This window comes from Aricia agestis, chromosome 10 (assembly GCF_905147365.1).
Source record: "Aricia agestis chromosome 10, ilAriAges1.1, whole genome shotgun sequence".
NCBI classification, from domain to species: domain Eukaryota; kingdom Metazoa; phylum Arthropoda; class Insecta; order Lepidoptera; family Lycaenidae; genus Aricia; species Aricia agestis.
In genome coordinates, this window is record NC_056415.1 from 11,219,292 (window position 1) to 11,239,419 (window position 20,128).

The window sequence follows — 20,128 nt, forward strand, 5'->3', positions numbered from 1 at the left end:
TAAATCCTTGCAATTTCATTCTGTGTAATTCCGAAGGATGGAAAAATAAAGGACATTTCGAAAAATGTAATTTATTTTTACATTAATTCTGTTCAGTTATCGGAGCAGGATAAATTGATTAGTCGTTTAAGCATTCAAATTCCCCTAACCTAAAAATATAAAATCAAAAACAGTTCACTTGATTCGCAGCTAGCTTCGGGGCAATTACGTGACCTACAAATGAACGCACAATTTCTGCTGAACGGAAAATAGTCCTTCGGGCCGCGGAACAAGGCTTCGCCGGCTCCCATCTAGATAGGACTTGCGTCGTTTCCTACACGGGGGTTGCGTGCCGGCTCACGCATGCGGGTTGTACTTTTCGACCCCCTGGCAAAATGGCGGCGCAAACATGGCCGCCCCTGCGCCGCAGGATGCCTGACAGTTTACCGCTCTTCAAAACAAAAATAAATCGCGTAGCGTGCGAGCCCTCCGCGACCGTTCAGACGCGCAGGGCCGAGCCGGGGTCCGCCGGCGGAGGCTGGCAGGCGACGTGCCGCGAGCTGGGCCCGTGCAACAAGTGATACCGTCGGGACTGTCGACACCCGGACGTCGATGCGACCGCGGCCCGCATAAATATAGAACGTGCCCTTTCGTGCGACTTGCGAGCGGCGAGCGGCGCGGGTGAGCCGGGTGAGCCGGCAGCCGGCGCGCCGCGGGGTGACGTCGGCCGCCCGCGTCCCGCGCCCGCTACGTCAACAGTGACACGCCGACCGCGATATCAACACGCGATCGCTCCGGGCGCCGCGCGAGGTCGGCCGCGTATCGCGAGCGAAGTCGGCGAATCGAGTCGATCTGATATGATAAAACGAGCGATCGTACAAAAGATGCACCGTCGCCCTCGTGCGTCCAGTAGCGGTCGCGATCGCGCGAGTGCTGTCCGTTAGCCGTCGCCGCGAGTTTGATGCTTTCGTTTTCCACGTGGCCCGGTGTGGGGCGCGAGCATGGCGACGTGAGCCGGGACGCGGGGGCGCGGGGGGCTGAGCGCCATGGTGACGATACTGTACTCGGTGTGGCTGGCGGCGCGCTGGGCGTTCGCGGCGGGCGCGCGGCCCCCGGGCTCCCCCGAGGCGGAGGAGGCGCCGGCGCTGCCGCTGATGCGGTCGGCGCGCGCCTTCAGCGACCTGTCCACCCTCAGCACGACCACCTCCAGCTCGAGCCAGACGAGCCCCGGGGATCACTCCAAGAGGTCGCGGCCTCTTGGCCTATCGCACCAGCTGCGACGCACCACTCTACATGTGACGAGGATCCACGCTCGCGTCGTGCGTCGTAATTACCACCGCAATTAGGCGCGTTTTAATAAATATAATATGACGAAACGTTTTATATACGTTTACGATCAGCCGTAAAGTAGAAATTTAATTTATTTCTCGATAATAAGACAACTCGAGAGGGCGGGCGCCGCTAATTAATGTGCCGTTTCGGCTTATTTGTTTCATATAATTTTCTTATATGAGGTACGATGTTCTATTTATACGTCTTCTCGATGGATACACGTACTTTATTCTTCACGGACGCTTATTTACAAAACGTTAGGTAGGTATAAACTAGAACAAGTAGTTTGCTGTTTATAATTTACGTATCTGGCAATATCAGAACCAATATAACGTTTGTTTCTTGTTAGCACTTTTAGAAAAGTTTTAAGAAGGCTAGCGCTTACTAACGAATTATAACCATTCATATGGAACATCATTTCATAAGGTATAAACATAAGGTATAATAATATAATATATAATTATTTAGTTATATTGTTAATAACTGCCGATAATTTCAAATATGAAGCAAACACAATAATTCAAGTAATCAATACCCATTAATTAGGTCACAGATAACAAAAAAACTTGGAAACTCCGTCATTATTATTCCCATTGAAACGTTATATTGAAAATATATAATAAGTCTTTGTTCGATTATTGGCTCGACGTGTAACATCAATTTTAATCTGTTCAATTCGGTATTGTTTGTTGTTACGTGTAACATCAATTTTAATCTGTTCAATTCGGTATTGTTTGTTAATTAACATGCCTTTTACGGTTGCTTGAAGTTAGTAACCATCACAATCGTGTACAATTTCTTATCATCATCTTAGTTTCCTTCTTATTATAAATAATAGATGTTCTTTACAAATCAGTAAATAAAATATAGATAGGAATATAATATACTTTTCTCATTGTTGTGAGAGCTTTTCATCATATGAAAAACGAATGTTATTGAAAAGCTTGGGCCTTTTTGTATACGATCCTTTAGATTAAATCGAATTTAATAAGAATGATGGTGATGAAAAGCATGATGATGATGATGTTACATTACCCAGATTTATCACGCGATCCAACAATTGCGTCTCAAAAGGTCTTTACTATCACTTTCACGTTTTCGTCATCAGTTCTCATACAATGTACGTTTCAAAACATAATATTTTTTTTTTATGAAAGAAGGGGGCAAACGAGCAAACGGGTCACCTGATGGAAAGCAACTTCCGTCGCCCATGGACACTCGTAGCATCAGAAGAGCTGCAGGTGCGTTGCCGGCCTTTTAAGAAGGAATAGGGTAATAGGGGAGGGTAGGGATGGGTAGGGAAGGGAATAGGGGAGGTCAGGGAAGGGAATTGGGCCTCCGGTAAACTCACTCACTCGGCGAAACACAGCGCAAGCGCTGTTTCACGCCGGTTTTCTGTGAGAACGTTGTATTTCTCCGGTCGAACCGGCCCATTCGTGCCGAAGCATGGCTCTCCCACGTATAAATATAGAGTTAGATCTTCTATAACATTATTTTAAATACCTATCGTCTATGTTTATAGCTGTTTATCTTAAGATAGTCGACATAACTTCTTCATTAGAAGTAGAGTTCACATTTCTTCTTACTTAAAAAGGAAAGAAAGAGGAAATTAATAAAATATTACAATATCACTCTGAGACAAGTGAATACTCTGGCTAGTGTATAGATGTTAAGCAAGAAACATCATAATTTCTAAACATAAATCTAATTCAATCTACGCAAAAAGTCATAAAATATTTTATGTTGATTTCATTTAGGCGCCCTTCTATTTCGTCTCTAACAATTTAGAAACATAATAAAAACTTATATCCAAAAGGAGAGAATTGATTTGGAAACAATTAACACTTTGTAAAGAAGAGGACATTTCATTGTCTCTGAAAAATTTCATTCACTCATTTTATTGCGTAATCGCTTTTTGTTCCCGGGCGAAGTGTTCGTCGGGAAATGAAGTGAGGAGCAGCGAGATTAGGACTATTTGTTCATTCCTCGCACAAAAATAGAAACGTTATTGATACCTACATAATTGAAATTGCTTTTCATTGGTACTGGAAAAAGGGGGCAGTTCCACCAGACATCAACTATGGTGTGAAACAATTCGAACGTTGTTGGTCTTTATGGGGCATTAGTTAGTAACTAGGCATTAGCATAGGTTCATCATATTATTTTCCATATTTTAATTCTACGTTTTGTATAAATGGTGCGCGAAAAAGAAAATTACACGGACTCGTACATCTTCCTGCGGTATACACTCTTTCCCGTAGGCTATATGTCTGTATCTTATAATCAGTCATATTTTTTAACCCATTCGACTTAAACAGAAAAAACCTTTGCTCTTTCTTATATCAATTGTTAAAATAAAGCTGTGACGACAATTGTAAAAATTATCGCTTAGATGTTTATCAATTTTAATCAGATTGTAGATGTAGGTTGATAGCAAATAAATATGAGTTGTTGATAATAATACAACAGCACTATTTTAACAATATTATCTACAGTTATATACTGTAACTAGTGTTATCACTGATAACATGTATCGATAAATAAACGGAAACAGAAAACTATTTGAAATGTTAAAATTACAAAATATTATAGTAAAACTACGTTTAACTTAGGGTGAAGCCAGACGAGCGTAATTTTGTGAGTCGTTAGTCGCAGAATTTCTGCCGCGTAAATATCTTTTCATACAAATCATGACTCACAAAATTACCCTCACATGAAACTGAAACATGTATGAAACTGAATGCAGCAGAATTTCTGCCAGCCAAAATTCTGCGACTCACAACTCACAAATTACGTTCGTTTGGCTTTGGCCCTTAAGGTGTGCCTTTGCAATAATTTCTCGCTATTTTGTACCCTTTGCTTATTTTGTCCCGAATTGATTAAGTTCCCGAACATATTAATTCTGTTTGATCTGTCCAAACCAGTAACTCTGTTACCGGTTCCCCTACAATGAGATTTCATCGACTCGACATAACTTGATTAACATTAGGTACAAAGTATAGTACATTTAGGGAAACGAAGTAAACGCTCTGCTATTTAATTACAAGTTTGTAATAGCGGCATTTCCTTAATATTTTTTGGTGGTTCTAATATTACTGTTGCGTTTTCGGTGTAAGGACTAAAACTACATTTTATATGAAATTCGCAGAGAAAACTTAGTGAAAATGCCAAATGAAAGCGGAAAATGAATGAATGAAGAAATGAATTCTCAATACTTGATTAGATATAGGATAGTCGATACTATCGCTCGTACATACCTCGTAATACCTAAACTACGCGCTATCGATGTGGTTTCTTGCTGCTTGCATACTCGGTAATAAAAAAATATAATTCGCGAACGATCCTCAGTATGACATGTAGAGTGGTGTGTAATGGCAACACCATAGTAATTGACAACACCATGTTTTATGGCAATTGGCATGGCATGGCGGTGGTCGTGACTGAACGCTCTGGCAGCAGGTGGAGCGATGCGCCGCGGCGGTGGAGCGCGCGGGGCTCCACACGGAAACCGCTACGTAGGCCGCTGTCGTCTGCCAGGAGACGGACTACTGGCAGGTTAGCCATAAATTATGGAGATCGCCATGGGATTTTTCGTGTGTTTTATTTACAGTGTAATTATAAATTCTCTTTTCATACATTCTAATCGTACGACCATTATAAATTATTCTCATTATATTGTCACTCATAGGCATTGGGTGCGAATGATTTGTAGGCCTGCGTTATTCGGTTTTTGGTAAGCCACTGTCTTGTCTTGACAAACCCTGACCAAATAACGTAGGTCGATCGATTTTTCTTTAATACACAAAATAATATTTTTACAATTATTTTGTTTACGTTTAAAATTGAAATATAAACCCTTGCAACAAATAAAAAACTTGCACTATACAGAACGGTTTTATAGACCTTTCTGTTTAAGTAGTGCAAGAATCGAGTTTCCAAGTTTCTCGGCAAACGTCAGAATTATCTTTTTCAACAAACTTGTAAGCTACTTATTACTTCAAGTGCATAATAAAAACCAGTACTTGCAATTTAAATAGTATTTTAAACAGGTTCATAATCATCATCTATATAATATTCTATCTATAAAAATAAATTTTAAAAGTCAGTCTCGCTTAAACTCGAAAACGGCTGAACTGATTTGGCTAATTTTAGTCTTGAAATGTTTGTGGAAGACAGGGACATTTCAAGACTATTTCTTTCCTCCTAATATAAAAGGGTTTATATAATCAACTAGTTCAGGGTCATATTCTAGTAATTTATGAAAATACAGATCTTTCATCCATTTTATATTTAATCAAGATTTTCCGATGAAAGTGGTAGACCACCGCATTTTAATCATAATTATAATATTTCCACAAACAATGTGGTCTATGCACATGCATATCGCGGCTTGCGGTTTAGTTCCCTTATGGCCGGAACCACAATATACGTCACCGGCAAAACAAACTAAGATGGAACACGAGTGGACACTTGTCACTGTAAACACAGTAGGTACAGTAAAAACTCCATTATCCGACCCTCAGTTATACGGATCCGCGATTATCCAGAACCGAAAAATGCATCTCCTTATAATACGAGCTTTTGCCCGCGGCTTCGCTCGCGTTAAGAAGTATTATTATATACAAACCTTCATCCCCTATTTGAACCCCTTGGCGTTGGAATTTATCAAAATCCTTTCTTATCGGATGCCTACGTCATAACATCTACCTGTATGCCAAATTTCAGCCCGATCCGTCCAGTGGTTTGGGCTGTGCGTTGATAGCCTTTTAGCACCTTTGAGTTTTATATATCCATACTAATATTATAAATGCGAAAGTATCTCTGTCTGTCTGTCTGTCTGTCTGTCTCGCTTTCACGCCAAAACTACTGAACCGATTGCAATGAAATTTTGTACACAGTTATTCTAGAGTCTGAGAAAGGACATAGGCTACATTTTGATGTGGGAAAATATCTTATTTCCATGAAAATATCGATGAAAATGAATTCGCATTGCGCGTGGCCAGCGCTCATCCCGGGGGTCCTGGGTTCGAGTCCCGCAGGCGGAACAAAAAGTTTTCAATGTTCCTGGGTCTTGGATGTGTATTAAAATAAAATTTCAAAAATCTTAAATATATTTTATGTATAATATTATAAAAAATCCAGAAATATATCGATGCAATGAACATTTTAGTTCTAATACGATACAACAGATGGCGTTTTATTTTTTACTTCATTGTAACATAGAACTAATCATACTTATTAGTTATTATGTTTTTGTTTATAGTTTTTAATACGTTAGAATATTATGTTTAATAATATTATCACTTGGTATAATAATAATCAATATATCTTATCTTATAGAACTCCTACTGCATTTCTAATATATGTGACAAGTTGACAACAGAAGGCGCTCTAAAATAAAGGAGTTCGAAAGTGTACCGTGTTGGCCTATATTCCATCCAGAAAATATATCAATGCAATCAACATTTTAATTCTAATATATGAAAACAGATGGCGTTTTATTTTTTACTTAAATATATTTTATGTATAATATTATAAAAAATCCAGAAATATATCGATGCAATGAACATTTTAGTTCTAATACGATTCAACAGATGGCGTTTTATTATTTACTTCATTGTAACATAGAACTAATCATACTTATTAGTTACTAGCTGTTACCCGCGACTTCGTCCGCGTGGACTTTAGTTTATAAAGCGCTATGTCAACAAAATTGGTGTCAAAAGCTTTTATAAAAAAATCCTGGTACCCCTTAAATCAATACAGCTGTGCAGTGTGCACACAATAAGTATTTTTTTTTAATATTAAACTTTATATTTTATGCCAAATTTAGCCCCCCAATTACACAACTTTACCCATAAACTATTTATTGTTGATAGGTTTAAGGTTACGTCACTGCACAAATAAAGTACTGAGTTATTTAATACCGTAGAATAGATATAACAATCGAAAAAAATCGAAACTTAAATGTAAGATGATACCACCTCTTATAGAAAGACTTTAGAGTCAGCCAGCGCGATGTAGAAGACGCACGGCGCCATCTATTATGAATTTTTGGAACTAACTTAATTTGAACAAATTTACGCATTTTCACCCCCTGACAACCCTTTTTCCAGTAAAAAAGTAGCCTATGTCCTTTCTCAGGCTTTAGACTATCTGTATACAAAATTTCATTACAATCGGTTCGGTAGTTTTGGCGTTTGGCGTGAAGGCGAGACTGACAGACAGACAGACAGACAGAGATACTTTCGCATTTATAATATTAGTATAGATTATGTGCACACTGCACAGCTGTTTTTGGGTATTTTGATTAATTAAGGGCCGCGCTACACCGGAATGGCAGCGGCGAGGCGAGCACTTTCAGCGCTGCCATTCCGGTGTAGCGCGGCCCTAAGAGGGGTACCACTTACCAGGGTTTTAAAAAGTTTTTAAATTTGACACAAATTTTGTTGACACCGCGCGCTATAAACTAAAGTCCACGCGGACGAAGTCGCGGGCAATAGCTAGTATAGATTATAAATGCGAAAGTGTGTCTGTATGTCTGTCTGTTACCTCTTCGAGCCTAAAACACTTAACTGATTTGCTAAAATTTGATATGGAGTCCCGGCAAAGGACTTATGATACTTTTTCTCCCGGAAAAATGTACAAGTCCTTCGCAATAAACGAATTTTGGCGAGCACTCCGCTGCGGGCGTCTAGTTTCTTAAGAGGATACACCAGGGGCGAGAGAAATTGAAAATAGGTATTTGAAAATGTATTGCTATCTCACCAATCTCAAGTCTCCCACCGCAGAGCGCGATACGAGTAGAGACAGTACGACAAAAGTTCTAATAAAAGAACAGAAAATCTTCGATTCGTTGTCCGCTGATTCCTTCTCCAAAACTTAAGCGATTTTAGTACTTTTTTCGTTAAGAATTAAAGCAAGACTTGAACTGTGTTCCTATGTTTTTTTTTTTGTATATTCTAGCCAGTTTTGTTTTCTGGGTGTTTGAACACAGAGGAAAATCTGGCCATTTTTTTTACGACACAACACACAACACGAATTATTCTGAACTATAATATATCTGCACCGAACCCGATGTTTTTCATACACTCAATTATCCGGATTTTTTATTATCCGAATGCCTCACGAGTCACGACAACAATTAGTCAGCAGGTTATTGGAGTACTGTATATCAATAAACAAGGATAAAACAATAAGAGAATATTTTAGGATGTAAATCTACTGTGATGGTAGCAAGTTAGCAACGGAATAGTCAGGTAGGAAATTAGCAACGGAATAGCGGAATCACTTTTGACTCCATTGAGAATATAACATAATATCACTCATTTTCCCATTTTAAAAAGTGACTCTTTCAACGCTGCTACTTTAACAGTCAATTCTTTAAAAGGGACAAACACACACCCTAATGTAATAATATATTATTAGTTAGTTTCGTTAATCGCTTTGCCTCATACAGCGACCACATACTCGTAGCCTCCCACCACTGACTCATTAATTAGTACGATATTTTATTTAGTTTCTAAGTAATCAAAGACAAGATGAATCCCGTATCACGTGCGTTTAAAACTTATCTATATGATACGAATTTTATTTCAAGTTGTCCACTGTATCAATCCATATTTACTAATATTATTAATTTTAATTAATGCCAAAGTGTGTCTGTATCCTCTTCACGCCCAAACCGCTGAACCGAATTTGCTGGGTATGTAAAATAATAAATGTAAAATAATTATTTAAGGATTATTCTCAATTCCACCAAGGGAAAATAAATTAAGGTTCGACTTACACAGAAACGTTCGGTGTGACCTGACCATAAGGCAATATATATTATTATCCAATTAAAATGAATATTAATGTGTTTTCTTTGTAATGAGAACTGTGTTTATCGTAAAAACATTGGCAAATTGAGATATTGTTTATATAACAATTACCTGAAAATAACTGTGATTCCAGAATAAAATTAAGCACTTTATCAACATCTATATCATAACAACGAATTCGAAATAATAATAATAATTAATAATAATAATAATTTATTTATTTTCTCCCAAAAATTACAGTGTAGTAATTTGTGGGAGACTTGGAGCCCAAACTAAGCCGAAGCCTGTATATTTGAAATGTGAAGAACTTGTTTTCTAAGATGATGTAATATACTGTAAAATCGGTGACCCCTTATAAAAATACTAGACGACGCCCGCTACTCCTTTGCGCAAAAATTAGTTTATCGCGGGGGAACCGTAAATTTTTCCGGGATAAAAAATCCTATGTCCTTTCCCGGGACTCAAAGTATCTCCATAATATCAAATTGCAGCAAAACCGGTTCAGCAGTTAGGGCGTGAAGAGGTAACAGACAGACAGACACACTTATGCATTTATAATATTATTATGACACGTAACATAAGCCATTACAATCGTGTAGAGAGGAATATTCATAATAATATGATTGCCCACGATCGGCGTCCATTACACGGTAGGTTTCGCTGTCAGTTTTACCCAGTTAATATACCTAGCGGAATAGAGAAACAAAGGCCTGAGCAAGAGAGATGTCACTCAGATCAGTAACACTGCGTGGTAAAAAGAGACGTGTGAATTGTGATACATCATACAAGACAGCGGCACTCTTTTTTTGACGTCCAATATTTAACGTGCCGCACGTTGACAATTTAATCTCATAGAAATCATGTTCAATCATGCTTGTGTAAGTGTATACGTACACATAATAATATTTTTACACACAGATGAAACCAATTTCGGTTTCGTTTGACAGCTCAAGATTGTTGCTCTATTTCGCTAGGGTATATTAACTTTATGGTTTTACCACAGTCATGGCTGTGAGTTTTGAATAACCTGCCGTGTATTGCAATGACTGATGGTTGCATGAAATTGATTGACAGTTATCTGGATATTTTGGTTTTTCCGTCATGCAACCATAAGCCATGACTTTTGAGTAAACGTTTAGCATTTCGTTAATCACACGTCAGTCAGTCAGTCGTCCATAATTATCTTGCGTGAACACGTGTATTCTTTGTGAAGTTTTGCATATGACTGACAATCAGTCAGAATGTGTAATGTGGAATTAATTCCAACACTCACCAACAGTTAAACGAAAGTCATGATTGATGGAATTGACTGACCAGGGCATGACCGTCTAATGGAAGCCTTAGTACCAAATACCAGCTTCGCAATCTTGGTTATCAGAATCAGACTCAGAATCATTTATTTCAGGAAATTGGTACATTAAAGGTGTTATCATATTATTTATAGACATATTGTGTATCACAATTTCAGCCTTTGGGCGTAGAAATATTAAAAATTAAAATAATATCTATCTATCATAGCCCAGCGACCTTCGTATTAAGTCAGAATAGGCCGTTATTTCCAAGATTTGAAAAAAATCAGTTCTCGTTATGAAACAAGTAGTTGTCATAAGCTAAGACTTAAGAGCTAGTTATTGTAAGCGATCATAGTAAACTAACGATTATGACTATGGAACTATTAGTACGTGCTATTATCGTGAGTAGTGTGTACCATCTACAAAGCTGCTGCTCGACCAGGCATATAATGGAAATTGTTTAGCACTTTCCATCATAAAATTTTGCATCAAAAAAAAAAGGAAATTGTTGCATCATAAATACGTGAATTACGTAGATCTATACACTTTACGATGGACGTGGTCACGTTTTCTGTGTATAGTTTTTGACGTCATATTGCAGAAGCAAAGTATTGAATGTGGTCGAATGAAATAAAAAAATATATAACTATAAGAATAGCTGTAAGTAATTTATGTTTTTTGTCATTTAACAATAAAAATCTTACTTGTCTCAAGGTGCAAAGCGATAAATTCTGGAAAAGGATAATACATATTAGATATGTTCCATAGCTTAGATGAATTAAATTTAATACTTTATTTCGCAAGCAAATTAGTAATATAGTTAAGAAACCATCAAACATCCTGGACTAATGTCTGTCTGACTGTTACCTCTTCACGCCCAAACCACTGCACCAATTTTACTAAAATTTGGCATGTAGATAATTTTTAATTCCAGGTCGTAGGATACTTAATATCCCCGGAAAAATGTACGGTTCCTTCGCTATAAACGAATTGTGACGCAAAGGACTTATGGGCGTCATCTAATATTTTTGTAATGCATCGATAATAATAGTAGAGGCAATATAAGATAATAATTATTGCCATACCCATATTACATTTTCTAAATAATTTCTGCAAAGCGATTATATGTAAACATGTAGAGACATGTACCTAAAATGTGTATTAAATGCAATAGCAAATTATGATAAAATCATTAACTAAAAATTAACTAAAAAAAGAGTACGGATTTTAGTATTTGTTAAAGGTTGACCACCTTTAACAAATACTAAAATCCGTACTCTACAATTTGTGTAGTACATATAGCGACCTCTGTAGGATAAAGGCCGCACTACTCAAGGTGCTCTAACGAGTACTCTACGTACAGGCTTGTACTATTATCTATTCTGTGGTACAGGTTACGTTCGTATAGATGTCTCTGTTATAGAAGATTAGATAAATAACTCTAGGTAGAGTTATTTTCACCTGTTTATTGGAAAATTTTAAAGATGGCATTGTAATGTCAAAGTCTATCTGACTGATCTGATTATGAAATAGAATTCTTAAATTCTTAAGTAGGCATAGTATTCTCATATAGTACCTCAATGATTCACATTGTTTGTTTACGTCGCGTATTGAATGTCGACATGCAACCAACACAATCGTCAATGACATGTCAGTTTGGAAACATATTAATTACAAAACACAAACTATTTTTTTTCGATCGAAAAATGAAAAACCAAGTTTCATATAAAACAATTTCATATACATGTATATGAAATTGTTTTATATATATTTGTTACCAACAGCTATTACTATTCTATTTTCGCCACAATAATGGCACCAATAATAATAACAAGTTTAGTATATTTACCGTAAAATGCAAATACAAATAGACAATGGGTTGTATTGTATAGTGTAAAGTGGCCACTATTCTGTCAGTCTCTTTTGTGAAACTTTCGTAAACAAAACAAGGTTTCATCATAAACGCTATATTATAATAACAATACGAAGATGAATTTCATTTAAATGTATTATTTGGCCTGTAGTGTGATGTGGCCTACTCCTATGTTAAGACTTTAAACTATAAAATATGTCTTACAATTATAGTGACTGACAAAATAGAGTTTTAGCCTGAGATGTTAACTGTAAATTGTAATTTATGTCACTTTTTACATTTATGTATACTTTTTTACTTGTAGCTACGCTTCGTCTAACAATCCTTTTATTTATTTATTTTATTTTTTGCCCACAGGGTTCGTAGTTCGTAGTTCCATATTCAATTATTATGACTAATAAGTAATAAGTTTCAATATCTACGGCATAAGACAGTTCTACATGAGCACGAAAATATGTGGGAGAGCCATGCTTCGGCACGAATGGGCCGGCTCGACGGAGAAATACCACGTTCTCACAGAAAAGCGGCGTGAAACAGCGCTTGCGCTGTGTTTCGCCGAGTGAGTGAGTTTACCGGAGGCCCAGTTCCCTTCCCTATCCTCCCCTTTTCCCTTCCCTTCCCATCCCTACCCTCCACTTTATCCTATTCCCTCTTAAAAGGCCGGCAACGCACCTGCAGCTCTTCTGATGCTGCGAGTGTCCATGGGCGACGGAAGTTGCTTTCCATCAGGTGACCCGTTTGCTCGTTTGCCCCCTTTTTTCATAAAAAAAGGTCTCTACATTTAGGAATCGTGAATTATGTATCACGGCACCTATTAGAGGGCGCTACATTAAAACAATTATAAGTCTCTAACATGAAATATAATTTAGTCAGTACTTAGGACGCGCGTAGACTAAAAGTTATTTATTATTAAAATACCTTAAGATGGGGATGAAAGGACTCCATCAGCTGTTTGTTATGAGTGTTAGTTTACACTTACTAGACGACGCCCGTAACTCCGTTGCACCAAAATTCGTTTATCACGCGGGAATTGTAAGTTTTTCTGGGATAAGAGTATATCGTATGTCTTTTCCTGGACTCAAAGTATATCTATACCCAATTTCAGCAAAATCGCTTCAGCGGTTTTGGCGTGAAGAGGTGACAGACAGACAGATTTCGCATTAATAATATTAGTATATATATGAAACTAATCAAAACTTTTCCCTTTAAATTATAGTTCAAAAACAACTCACATTATAAGGTATAATATATCGACGGTCCCTACGTATAAAAGGTCATGTCCAAAATAGCAAAAATTTTATTGCCTCGTGCACTTCCATATAATGAGACGCATATTCCTACATTATAATATTTTTTTTCTATCACAAGTAATTCCAAAGATAAAAAGACGTAAATGACGACAAGTTGGGAGTTTTATTAGATTTTACTGTGGTAGATGCGGACATCTATACTTACCGTCTTGTACCGCGTTGGAAATTACGCACCGTCTCGCGACATGTCGTAGATGTCCGTTTCCACCTCTAAGGTAGAGAATTATTTATAGACTTGTTATCATTTACGTTCAGTTATTATGAGTTATTTGTTTGTTTTCAGTGGGACTAGTGCCACACATTCAATCAAATTTTAACCAATATGAATATTTAAATGTTATAAATAATCAGTGACGTGAAATAATAGCTGCAACGGAGGCTGAGGCTTCTTTTCATGATGAACAACCATCAGAGCCTTACCGGTATGGATATAGTGCAAAAAAATCGCGTTTGTTGTTCGAGGCCCCACAATAATCATTAATTTTATTTTGATTTTAATATATTTCTTAAGGCGCCAACAAAAAAACGTAATTTGGTGAAAATTTCTACTATTGCGGTTCTTGAGATGAACCTCGGCGATAGACCGACGGACCACATATAGAAAGCGAAGTTTGATAGGTTCCCATTTTCAATTATGAAGCACGGAAACCTAAAAGCTTAAAAATATTATATTATGTTACTTTATTTAAAAAAATAAAATACAATATCTTTATGTTTGCGGCTTTGCAAGAACATTGAGTATGAGTTTCGACTGCATATTTGTTTTGCGAAGTTAAAAAGCGTTAAATTGTTTATGTATTAAATGAAATGTTATTTATTTTATTTAAAACAGTTAATAAATAATGGAACATTAATTAAAAAACTATAAATAACACTCCTTGTTCGCTCGATAGACAAACTAACGACGGTAAAATAAGCCCTTTCAAATAATCTTCTCTGTTTTTTCAATTTTCTTCTGTTTCCTTATTCGTATTTATCTTAGCGTGAAAATTTATAGCCTATAACCTTCCTGGATAAATGAGCTATCTAACACTAAAAGAATTTTCAAAATCGGACTAGTAATTCCTGCGATTAGGGCGTTCAAACAAACAAACTCTTCAGCTCAATAATATTAGAATAGATAAGATGTTCTGTGGTCAATTTGGTAGTCACCAATTGGAATGAAACACTATTTTGTTCCTGTGTGGAACGTGTAAGATAATTATATCGATGCAGCTCTGTATTCAATGGTACTGCTCAAAATTACGACCTTCATAATTATATTCTAAAGAGTCAGTAAAAGCTGAATATAATAATCGACTCAGAATTATATTTTACCGTCCAGACTTGTCCACTGTAGAAGTTATAACGAAGCCTCAAAGAATTTATTCATGTAAGATGCAATAATAGTCTAAGGTCGTCAATGGTCACCTAGGGAAGGGAAATTGGAAAGAAATTGACCTTGCTCAAGACATATCCGAAAAGACCAAGAAGAAGAAATTATGTTTTTGTCCCTTTAGTGAAAACAGAATTAGTTAATAAATTGATACTAAAATTTGTAGACTTTTGAAATATATACAGTTTAACTTATCAAATAGTCACATTTCATTAGAATTTTTCATTTTGGACCTATAGTTGTTGATGACGTGTCCTTTTATTCGTTCATTATAACATAGAAAAAACTTTTTAAGTTAGCAGCGTATAAAAAGATATGTCTGTATTTTTAGTTTTTCTTACTAAAGAGCCAGAATTTATACTACTCATACATTATAAACTTATAAATTATGACAAATCATTTTATAAAGTGCTGAATGAATGTAGGACCTAATATAATATTTTTATTCTTTCAACGTAAAAACGGACATGTACGACTTAACCGTTTTTACGCTGACAATTCAAGACTAAAGTCTTGAATTTTTCAGCGTAAAAACGGTCATCTTGTAATTTTGGCGAAAATATTGAAAATATTTAAAATTATGTTATATCATTAAACGGCCTACATTAAGCTTTACAAATCAACCAAAAACATTGTGTTAATGTTTTATGATAATTTACAGTAACAGTTTGAATCTTAAAAACGCTCTCCTGTAAACCACTACTTTTGACGTGTCGCTTTATACGTAGGGAACTAGGGACCTTCGCGTCGATATGTTAATTTAAATTTTAACATCCGCATCCAGTCCTAGCATGACATTTATTTACTAAGGGTGGGTTACACCAACTTACTTTAACTATAACTTTAACTATAACTAAATGTCAATTGAACTGTCAAATCTTTTGTTAAAGTCAATGATGGACGCCATATTTGACGATAACCTTAACTTTAACTATAGCAACGCCTTGTAACCCACCATTAGTCTTCACTCTTCATACAAGTAATTCTCAAAAAAGTCTCGAAAACTAATATTTTTAAAAGTTAAGTTAGGAATTATTTTTGATTTCAAAGCAAAATTAAGAATATGTATCTACTCAAAAAGCTTGGTATTTATTTTATTTAGTTTCTTCTGCAATGTTACTATTTTCACAACTTAGTAATTTCCACGGAGCATTAATTTTTAAGAGCCTATGCTATCCCGTAGAGTATACCTTTTAAAATTAAATTTTTATCTTCAAGTAGCCCTTAGGCAAGATAAACTCTATCTTCCGATGGCAATTGAACGTGAAACTACTTTAATAATGTCAATTCTACAATAAATATAATTATTACAATAGAAGTCGGTCATAATATGAAACTGGAGAGTATTATCTGAGTTATGACAGTGTTGTTCACAATATTGACAATACCGCAGAGACAAAGTTAGTTCATTGTATTACGACTTACCTCACTCGCTATCGATATAGATACGATATAAATCATACTATAGTTAAGTACTCACATACGGTTTTGCACGATAGTTTAACTCCAAATCGAGCAATAACCACCGTGTGGACCGCAAAACTGACAGCTCGAAGGCTCGCTTCGAGCCGGCTCGATGGAATTAAATATGCCAAATATGTCATTTCCTTCGATTCGGAGTAAAACTATCGAGCAAAACCGTATGTGAGTACTTAGCATAATATTACTTGTACTATTATCTATTCTGTGCTAATATTATAAATGCGAAAGTCCGTTTGTTTGTTTGTTTTGTTTTCACGCCCTAATCGCTTAACCGATTTTGCTGAAATTTTGGTATGGCGATACTTTGAGTCCCCGGAATGGACATAAGATACTATTTATCCCTGAAAACGTGCGGTTCCCGCGTAATAAACGAATTTTGACGCAACGGAGTTGCGGGCGTCATCTACTCCAATATAAGGTAGCGACATCGTGTAGGAAAATTTCTTACGGCAAAATTATAAAACGATGATTCTATTTAGGTATCGAGGAATCGATTGCATTCGAATCGAGTTAGTGTTTTGGATATTTAAATAGGTATTCGAATTCGTTTTTGATATATATACTATACAATTAAGCCTACCAATCAGCTCGTTTTGTCAAAATTCCACTTTATATCATCGTCCGTGATTCTTTAACTTTTAAAACAAAATTATGTCGTCTAAAAAATGTATTTGCCATAAAAAAAATCAAACATACCAATCAGCTCGATTTGTCCAAATTCCACTCATCATCGTCCGTGATTCTTTAACTTGTTTATTAATCTATATTCTTTTGTTTCAGCTTCGATGTGGAAAACGGCGGGCCGGGGGCGGCGGGCGGGGCGCGCTCCCCGCTCGAGGGGGGCTCCCCCTCCACCGCCCTGGTCCTCCAAGCCTTGCCGCAGCGCCGCGAGTCCTTCCTCTATAGATCCGATTCCGACTTCGAAATGTCACCCAAGTCGATGTCCCGAAATAGCTCGATCGCTAGTGAAAGGTAAATAACGATTGCCCGGTGCAAAAGTGATATGGATTTTTGTGTCACTTAATGGTTTCGTTTTAACTTTTAAGTCACTTGTGCACTGAAAGATGTACTAAGTATGATAATATTAAGATACGATTAGTACTCTATTGTGATTTTTGTCCCCATATTATGTATTATAATTTTCCATTGTTACTTTTTTTCGTGTTTGGTTACTCTTGTCTATTTTAGAGCTGACTATCCTAACTAAGAGCAAAGAATTAGGCAGTAGTCTATTGGAAGAGCTAGATAGACTGTTGATTTTATCATTTATAACTTAGGTATTTATATTTTGTTATATCAAATAAGTTTGAAAGTTAAATATTAAATAAGGTAAGCAGAGCTCAATGAAATTCGAAGATTAACAACTTTTGCTTAGAGACACTTTTAATTACTTTGACATTGAGTTAATAATTATTTTATCAATTTCGAACTAAGTCAACAACTTCGATTATTATTATAATGATAATAGTGTGGGAATAAAAATCACAGTAGCATTATAATTATAAATATAATTATATTGTTTCAAGGCGTAGAAAATTTTCTGCTACATATCTGAAAAACATGTAAATAATTTTATGTAATGATTTCATAAACAATAACGTGTTTCCTTGTATATAATCTGTACACAGTTTTATGTCACATCAAGAGACAATATTATTAGAGCATATTACAAAATATAATATGTATTCCCCAAAACATATGACACAAAATGCTATTTACATGTAGGTATGCATTTAATGGTACTAAAACGTATTTAATAATATTAAATACGTTTTCTTTTTTAACGTCGATAGTGCTTTATACTAATCAGAGGCCGTAGCCAAAGTCCCTTTCGTTAAAAACGATAATATCAAAATGTATGGGATTTGACATTAGTAATCGAAATGTCATTTGAAATGTCAAGCAAGCGAAATGTCATTTAGCGATGACTTATGTCAAACCGCATACATTTTGATAATGAACTTGGTCATCGTTTTTACAGAAAGATATATCTCTAGGCCACAGGGTACATTCTGTATGGTTTAGCACTCGTGACAGACATTTATGCAATGTGATTTCCGTCTTTTAACTATATACTAGCTTTTCCCGTGATTATTCGACACAGTACTCCACAGAAACTTTTTTTTGAATCACCAATTGTATTGCCATCGAAATTCCAAATATTTAAAACCATTCAACAGTTTTTACATTAAAGCTTGTCATTTATCAACATCCTCACAAACCTACATATTAATAATATTAGAGTAGGATCATGAAACATTGAATTCATGTATCCACACTTCCATACTTACTTATATAAATGCGAAAGTGTGTCTGTCTGTCCGTCCGTCCGTCCGTCTGTCTGTCTGTCTGTGTTACCTCTTCACGCTTAAAGCGCTGAACCGATTTTGCTGAAAAGCATGGGGATACTTTGAGTCCCGGGAAAGGACATAGGATAGTTTTTATCCCGGAAAAATGTACGGTTCCCGCGCGATAAACTATTTTTGGCACAACGGAGTTGCGGGAATCATCTAGTATTGTATGAATACTACAGATTGTAATCACAGGTGTGTAAGCGGAAAATTGATAAGTTCGACACAGCAAAGATTTGAATTTTCATAATTAACTAATACGTTTTACTTCGTTTAGCACCAATAGAAATTAAAAACACAAACTCACAATATTATATTACTAAATGTATTACAATACTAGAGATGACACCCGAAACTCCGTTGCGCGAATTTTTATCGCGCGAGTACCGGGATTTTTCCGGGATAAAAAGTATTTTCTGTCCTTTCCCGGGACTCAAAGTACACCATACCTAGCAGCAAAATCGGTTCAGCGGTTTGGGCGCGAAGAGATAACAGACAGACAGACAGACACACTATCGCATTTATAATATTAGTATAGTATGGATATGGATAATGTACAGTATTATAATATTGGATATATTGTAATAAACTATTGCACGCAAGTCGCAACATCGTTGCGCCAATTATCGTGCGAGATCTCTACATTTTATAGAAAACTATTCTATGTTCTTTTACGGGACTCATCAGGTATCAACATACTTATTTCTCGTAAAGGATAGACAGACAAACACAATCGCATTTATTTTGATGTAGATTGTATCAGTATGATAGTATGGATGGAAGCTCCAATTAACAATACTTGTACAAAATAAAAAAAAAACATTTACAATTTAGATTCACACACGTGAAATCCCTGCTGCTTTTTCCAATCCAAGAAGCATCTTACTATATCATTTTCCAAATTACATTAAGGTATGACGAAGTCGCACAAAATCATTATTTTCTCTTAAACATCTAACTTTATCATTATCCAAATTACATTTATGTGTAGCGTCGGACGAAGTCACACAAAATCATTATTGTAAACATAAAAGTCGTTAAAAACACTCGAAATTCTCAGGTAAACATTTTCGTACAATATTCCGGGAATCATAGCTTTGCGAAAACACGCCCGGTGTCAATAACAATTTAGAAGATTGCCCTTTTATAATACTCTTAACAAACAAATTCTTTATTTCCATTTTCCCCACTTTCATTTGGAAGACAAAGTACTGTTTTATGTGGATTATATTTTGGCATTAGCAAAATTTCCGTTTTAGAACACGTTCAAATCGTTTAAAGTAGCTTAAAAAAGATGTTGGTTCTGAACAT

General features: G+C 36.1%; 1 protein-coding gene across 6 annotated transcripts in view; it reads left to right on the forward strand.

Moving 5' to 3' along the window:
* Window positions 1-20,128, forward strand: part of LOC121730977 (cAMP-specific 3',5'-cyclic phosphodiesterase) — a 474,096-nt gene that overhangs the window by 329,180 nt on the left and 124,788 nt on the right. For 4 of the 6 annotated variants that reach the window (XM_042120243.1, XM_042120240.1, XM_042120239.1 and 1 more), the window contains one exon: window positions 17,247-17,438. In XM_042120243.1, coding sequence (XP_041976177.1) covers window positions 17,247-17,438 — 192 coding nt within the window. Of the gene's footprint in view, window positions 1-790; window positions 1,226-4,770; window positions 4,867-17,246; window positions 17,439-20,128 lie in introns of those variants that run through there. The other 2 variants (XM_042120237.1, XM_042120238.1) reach the window with 1 other exon arrangement.